The 7,508-nt window shown below is 44.8% G+C and overlaps 1 protein-coding gene across 5 annotated transcripts in view; it reads right to left on the bottom strand.

The window, feature by feature from the left end:
- Window positions 1–858: 858 nt before the first annotated feature.
- Window positions 859–7,508, bottom strand: part of SLC25A14 (solute carrier family 25 member 14) — a 52,585-nt gene continuing 45,935 nt past the window's right edge. For all 5 annotated transcript variants that reach the window (XM_056107729.1, XM_056107730.1, XM_056107728.1 and 2 more), the window contains 2 exons: window positions 2,924–3,004; window positions 859–1,310 (listed from right to left, as the gene is read on the bottom strand). In XM_056107729.1, the coding sequence (XP_055963704.1) occupies window positions 1,269–1,310; window positions 2,924–3,004 (123 nt within the window). In that variant the 3' untranslated portion in view covers window positions 859–1,268. The remainder of the gene's footprint in view (window positions 1,311–2,923; window positions 3,005–7,508) is intronic.

Here is a 7,508-nt window from a genome sequence, read left to right as displayed (position 1 = left end):
CTCTGTCAGAAATGATCCCTGAATGCAGTGCTAAGAGTAAGCTCTGAGTACTTTCAGGTGTGAACAAAATAAAAAACCAAGTAAACATACAGTAAAGTAATACATGTCTGCTGTTTACAAGTTAGGTGGTATGATGATAACAAATCACAGTGGGAAAGTAAAATGTGCATTGTCTATTCCCATAAATGTGCTTTAAAAATCCAGACTCAGGGTCTGGAGCGATAGCACAGCAGGTAGGGCATTTGCTTTGCACGTGGCCAACCCGGGTTCAATTCCCAGCATCCCATATGGTTCCCTGAGCACTGGCAGGAATAATTCCTGAGTGCAGAGCCAGGAGTAACCCCTGGGCATCGCCAGGTGTGACCCCCCAAAAAATCCAGACTCAGTTTCATAGTCACTTTCTCTTTAATGGTAACCAAAGAAGGTAACTTAAAAAGAGTTGGCAACTGTGGGGCTAGAGAAATAGTACAGCAGGTAGGACACTTGCCTTGCCCATGGTTGACCTTGGTTCGATCCGTGGCATCCCATATGGTCCCCTGAGTACCATTAGGAGTAATTCCTGAGTGCAGAGCCAGAAGTGAACCCTAGGCATCATTTGCTGTGGCCCCAAAACGAAGAAAAAAAGTTCGCAAAGATAAGCCAGAAGGGTACAAGGATTATGGCAATTGCCTTGAATGTGGTTGACCCCAGTTTGATCGTCAATCTCCGGCACCAATCTCTGAGCACCACAGGGAGTGACCCTGAGCACAAAACCAGAAATAGCCACTGAGCATTTCACTGAGTAAGGCACAAATGCCCATGCCCCATCCCAAAAAGAGGTGTCATAAGAGAAAGGAATGAATAAAGACAAAAGCGAAGTTATACTGACAATAAATACTTTAATGAAAACCGAAGTTGGTAACATACATAGCAATAACTGCCCTGGCCTATGCCTTCTACTAGGGCCCAAGTTTGGGGCTAACCAACTACATTTAACCCACATTTCAAGAGAAGGCCATTTTTAATGTCACCCATCAGTATCCATCTTCACAGAAGATACCAATCTGTGGCCAGAGTCTCAATGTTAACAGTTTTTCGCAGGGAAAAGTTAACATGGTAACACAAACACAATTTAGAACCATCCTAGTATTTTTCCATCAGGAGGTCACTGGGAAACTGGTGGTTTTGTAAACACTTACAAGTTTGTCAAAATACAATAGAAGACGGAAAGGGAGGGGGGAGAGATGAGTAGAAAGGTCAGAGGGCTTGGCTCACATGAACTTTTGTCCTTAGATTTGAAGCCTCTTGAGCTGTTCGTATGTGATAAAAAACTGAAGAGTAAGTCATGGAAGATCACCCAGTTGATACTGAAAGCCAAACCCCGTTCCAAAATTGTATATTACATTCTCTTAAAATGAGGTGCTTGTTATATGCTAGTCTTAAGCTGCACTTGCTTGTAAGCTTCTCTTACTAAACAATCGATCTAAATATCCAAACCACAGTCAACAGCCGTGAAATTGTGAGACCTAAACTTTAACCACCAAATTTAAGCTGTCAAGCTGTCAGGCTGGCGGGGAGGGGGTTAGGAGTGGGAACCTGGGAATATTGGTGGAGGGAGGTTGGCACTGGTGGTGGGATCAGTGCTGAAATATTGTATGTCTAAAACTCAACTATGAATAACTTTGTAAATCATGGTGCTTTAACAAAATGTCAAAAAAAATTAATAAAATATCTGGCAAATCAAGCATGCACTGAGTCCCCACTATATGAGCATTATGATTTTTGGCACATAGTAACATAAACTAATTATAGGCTAGACCACACTCTCAGGGGCAAACAGAACACATGCACATATACCAAGAACATCAATAACCATACATAATTCAGTGCTAGAATCCTTGTTAGAGATATTAGATTATCATAGCAATCTGAGGAAAGAGAGGAATTTTCTCAGACTCTAGGTTCCACAAGGGTAGGGAATTACTTTTTTCTTCCTTTTGTTTTTTGGGTCACCCTGAGTAAGCTTAGGACTTACTCCTGGCTATGTGCTCAGGGGTCACTCCTGGCAGGGCTCGGGGGGACCATATGGGATGCCAGAGATCGAACCTGGGTCAGTTGTGTGCAAGGCATACACCCTACACACTGTACCATTATTGCTCGGGTCCAAGGTAGTGTATTACTTTTCAACCCTGCAGTGTTCATAACTATATGTACATCACAAACATTATCCATTTTATGACTCTACATAAGAGACACTCAAAGACAGGAGAAGCATTCACTCCAGTGGAAAGAGCCTTAACCTGGCTATGGATTTCTCTACTCAATGAGTAATTTTGTCTTATTTTCTAGTTATCTTGGTTCCATAGTTATGGGTAGGAAATAAGGACTATTTCTGCAGAGATTTTCCTCTGGGCATTTCCAAAAATTTCATAGTCCCTTTCTAAACTGGCTATATTGGCTGTTGTTGTTTTGTTTAAGCAGGACAAGAAGAGAGACACTGGCTTGCTTGCTTTCTACCCCCTTTACTCTGCATTGACATGCAGTCTTGCCAACTTTGAGACACACAGAACTAAACTCTAGCTGAAATAGTTTCTCTATTTAGTTCAGTATTTTCCAAAGGAGTCAATATTGCTCCCACCTGGAGGTTCTGGAAAGATTCAGGAAGGTGGTAGAAGCATTAGGTACAACTAAGGAACATTTTCTGTCTCTTTAAAGAAGGCTGATATTCAGGGGAATGCTAAGTAGTTTCTCTTTTCTGAAAAGGGATCAATAAGTCAGCTAAGTTTGGGAACCTTTTGATTCGGTCCCATCCTCAAGAATACCATTGCAATACTTACATTTCTCATTTGCCTAAAAGTTTCAGTAATTAAAATTTCCTTCCCATACTCTACCATTACTGGAAGCCTGAAACACTTGCTTTTATTCTTGTGTTCTCAAAGGATACAATGATGTTCCAGGGTCCAAGTCGAAGCCAGTTTGGCCAAAATCCTTTATAGAGAGCAAAAAATCCCTCATGTTTCCACATCTGAAAGATAAAATAAAAACAGTAAGCTCCCCTTTCTTTTTTATGCCTGACAATTACTTTTGCTTTAGTATGTATCCCTTTTTTCTTTTTTTGGGTCACACAGTGATGCTCAGAGGTGACTCCTGGCTTTGCACTAAGAAATTACTCTTGGTGGTGCTTGGGGGAACATATGGGATGCAGGGATCGAACCCAGATTAGCTGCATGCAAGGCAAACACCCTACCCACTGTACTATCGCTCTAGCCCCTTAGTATGTATCTTCCATGCCCCACAGCAACATAGGGCTCCATGAATAATTTTTTTTCTAAATGCATACATTTTAAGGCATATTTAGTCTAAGTCCATCCATTCGTCCTTTAACATTTACAAAGCGTGTAGTATGTGCAAGATACTGTAGCACTGTAGCACTGTCCTCTCAAGCGGGCCCAGTAACGTCTCCATTGCAAGACTTGTTGTTACTGTGTTTGGCATATCGAATATGTCACAGGTAGCTTCCAGGCTTTGCCGTGAGGGCAAGATACTCTTGGTAGCATGCCGGGCTCTCCGAGAAGAGTGGAGGAATCGAACATGGGTTGCCCGGGTTGGCCACATGCAAGGCAAATGCCTTACTGGCTGTGCTATCGCTCCAGCCCATGTGCAAGATACATTAAAAATAATTGTTTCCTCACTTGATATTAGCCAAAAGGCCTACCTGTATATTGGAAGTCATAATGCCCAAAAGGAAAAAGAGAGAGAGACAGAGAGAGAGAGAGAGGAAGAGAGAAAGAGAAGTGCCTTCAATGAAGGCAAGCCAGGGGGGAGGGTTGAGGGCAATCAGTGGCGAGAGGGAGACTGAGGATATTGTTGGTGGGAAATGTCCACTGATGCAAAGATGGGTATTCGAACATTGAATGACTGAAACCAAATCATAAACAACTTTGCAACTGTGTATCTCAAGTTGACTGAACAAAAAGTAAAAACTTACTTTAAAAAAATTGGTTTCAGGGGGCATGGTGCCACCAGCAGGTCAATCTGTACCTGTGAGGCGAGTGCATCAGCAGCCTGATGTCACCTTCAGACTTCCAGATACCCCAAAATTGCTGCTTTGCCTTTGGCCAGACCCCAAAAACTTGGGGCAAAGTTTACCAAGAAAGTAAATGGCCAAAAGTTAGGTATGTGGGAAACACACCCACAAACCACCTCCAGCTCAGCTATATAATTGGAGGCATGGTTTCTCTGGTTCCTGATTGAACTGCTTAATGGCCATGATCCCAGAGACTCAGAAACAAATCTAGAAACCCAGCGGCTTTTGGCAGAAATGTGTCCGGTTCCTGCAGTAGGTTACGGATGCTGGGCCAACCCAGGTGGGAATAGGTTTCATGCCTTGGCCTGTTCCCCCGGGCGGCCCAGTGGCCACCATCCTTCAGAGGCTACTGGACAGTCAGGTTTGGGCCCCCAGTGATGAGACATGCAGGGCCTCACGGGATGGGGGTGGAGCCAGTTCTGTCCTCCCCACCCCAACGAGACCCCAAGTCATCGCTCACGAATGGCCTCTCTGGCTCCTGATCAAGCTGCTTAACGGCCATGATCTCAGAGACTCAGAAACAAATCTCAAACCCCAGCGGCTTTTGGAAGAAACGCGTCCGGACCCTGCAGTAGGTTACTGTCACCAGGCCACCACAGGGGGGAAAGGGTGTTGTCCCTTCACCTGCTCCCCCTTGACGGCTCGGTGATCATCATCCTCCAGGGGCCATTGAACAGTCAGGTCTGGGCCCGCAGTGAGGAAACTTGTTGGGCCTCACAGGATGGAGGTGGAGCCGGTCCTGGTTTCCCCGTCCCAACGAGACCCCAAGTCATCGCCCACGAATGGCCTCTCTGGCTCCTGATCAATCTACTCAATGGCCATGATCCCAGAGACTCAGGAGCAAATCTCAAAACCCAGTGGCTTTTGGCAGAAATCCCTCCAGATTTAAGTGTAAAAATTTCGGAATTTCAAAATCACATGGCCCTACTGCAGCCACGCGACATCATATGTTATTCATAGCCAGCAATAGAACACAAATTGTCTACTGTTGCCTTTTCAGCAGATCTGAGTGTTGGGGTAAAATCTCAAATAAAAATGGTGGGTCTGGTGTCAAAATATTGAATGTGATCAAAGTAGAGAGAGAGTAATGTGGATATCATCTGCCCCACGGGTAGGGGGAGGGTTTGTGATGGGGGTATACTGGGGTTTTTGGTGGTGGAGAATGGGCACTGGTGAAGGTACAGGTGTTTCATTCTATGACCGAGACTTAGACCCAAAAGCTTTGTAACTGCTTTCACGGTGATTCAATAAATAAAATTATAAAAAATGAAAAAAAGTAAGGTGGAGTTCATGCCCAATTCAATCAGCTAATCAGTGGCCGAATAAATAGCAGTACTACTACATTAAAAAAAATTTGGTTTCAAGGGATTGGGAAAATAGCTCAATAGTCTGAATGCATACTTTTTTTTGCTTTTGGGGTCACACCCAGCGATGCTCAGGGGTTACTCCTGGCTCTGCACTCAGGAATTACTCCTGGCAGTGTTGGGGGGACCATATGGGATGCTGGGAATTGAACCCGGGTCGGCCAGGTGCAAGGCAAACACCCTAACTTCTGTACTATCGCTCCAGCCCCTGAATGCATACTTTGCATACTGGAGGTCCATGTTGGATCCCAGGCACCCACATGGTCCCCTGAGCAATGCCAGTAGTTGTCCCTGAGCACTGCTGAATTTGTTCTCGAAACCAGAATAAAATGAGTCTGAGACCACAATCATCAAGTCATGCTAAGACTTATGAATAAACACCTTGCAAAAAGCAGCTGTTTTTTAAAAAACTACCAAAACTTATCTGGTTATGTTTTATATTTTACTTTGCCCATTGGTCATATAACCTTATATTGCAGACATTGGTGAGATCATCTTCTAATATTTGCCTTATTTCTTCTTACTTCTCTTCACATCTCAAGGCCGACCTAGGCTGCCACAACGAAGGAAGAAAAAAATGATCGTCTGTACTTTCAATGCACGTACGCTAGCATCAGATGCATCCATTGAGGACCTGATGATACAAGCGCGAATGATCAAGTACGACATCATTGGTCTGACCGAGACAAGAAGGCACGAATCTCACCATGCCATTTTCGACACTGGAGAAGAATTGTTCCTCGGAACATGCGATAAAAGAGGTGTTGGAGGTGTCGGTGTCCTTGTCAACACAAACTTGGCCAAGAGCATTGATTCATTCGAATGCCTAACAACCCGAATCGGACGTTTACATTTGAATAGATGTGGCTCACTGCCTGCAGTTTCTATCTTCGTTGTCTACGCACCAACATCTCATTATGATGAAGGAAAAATCGAGAAGTTCTACATGGAGCTAGAGAAGTTCTATAAAGAAGACCACACCTTCTACAAGATCATTGTGGGTGATTTTAATGCCAAGATAGGACCAAGAAGATCAGCTGAAGAACTTCACATCGGGACCCATGGCCTAGAATGGAACGAACAGGGTGAGAGACTGTCTGAGTTCATCATGTCGACCAAGACCATTCATGGTAACTCACAGTTCCAGAAGGCAGAATCTAAACGATGGACATGGGAGTCTCCTGGTGGACGATTCCACAACGAAATAGACCACATCATATTCAATCGACGGTTTTGCCTGGCTGATGTCGCTGTTGTCCCAAAATTTCGAACGGGCTCGAACCATCGTCTCCTTCGTGCAAAATTCTACTTCACAGAGCAGGGAGAAAGGGCTGCAAAGTTCAAAAAGAGAACTCCCAGAATGACCACCAACTGGGAACTCTTTGGTACTATTGCGGCAACATGGGAAGATGCCATTGTTGACAACATTGACGAGGAATACGATCGACTGGTTCAGCACCTCCATGAATGTGCGAGGAACGCCAAGAGAGAGATAGCCACAAAAAATCGCCTATCTTTGAAAACTCTTGAGCTAATTCGCCAGCGTGGTTTGGCGCATGCCTCAGGCAACCTCAAGCTAACGTCCGAGCTCGCAAAGCAGTGCAGAGATGCGATCAAGGAAGACCTCAAAGAGAGAAGAGCAGAAGTACTGGTAGATGCGGCAGAAGCCGGGAAAAGTATTTGTAACGCCCGCCTGTCCTTTGCCAACTACAAGACCAAGATGACTGCCCTCCGACGTCCTGATGGATCGAACACATCCCCCAGAACGGCAATGGAGAAGATTATCCATGACTTCTACTCAAATCTCTTCGATAGCCATGTCCATTTGCCGACATACCAAATTCCACAGGATGGATATGTTGTTCCCCACGTTCTCCCTTCCGAAATCCGACACACCAATTCGTCAGTAAAGAAACAAACAGCACCCGGCCCAGACAAGGTCAGACCTGAACACCTGAAGAACCTGCCGTCAGTACTCATCAATACACTGGCTCGGCTCTTCACTCGCTACCTGTCTGAATGCAAGGTTCCGTCCCAATGGAAAACCAGCAGGACCGTGCTACTGTTCAAGAAGGGAG

This window comes from Sorex fumeus, unplaced genomic scaffold (genome assembly GCF_029834395.1).
Source record: "Sorex fumeus unplaced genomic scaffold, SorFum_2.1 ptg000171l, whole genome shotgun sequence".
NCBI classification, from domain to species: domain Eukaryota; kingdom Metazoa; phylum Chordata; class Mammalia; order Eulipotyphla; family Soricidae; genus Sorex; species Sorex fumeus.
The sequence above is the reverse complement of the archived record's forward strand: the minus strand, read 5'-3'. Positions and strand labels throughout refer to the sequence as shown.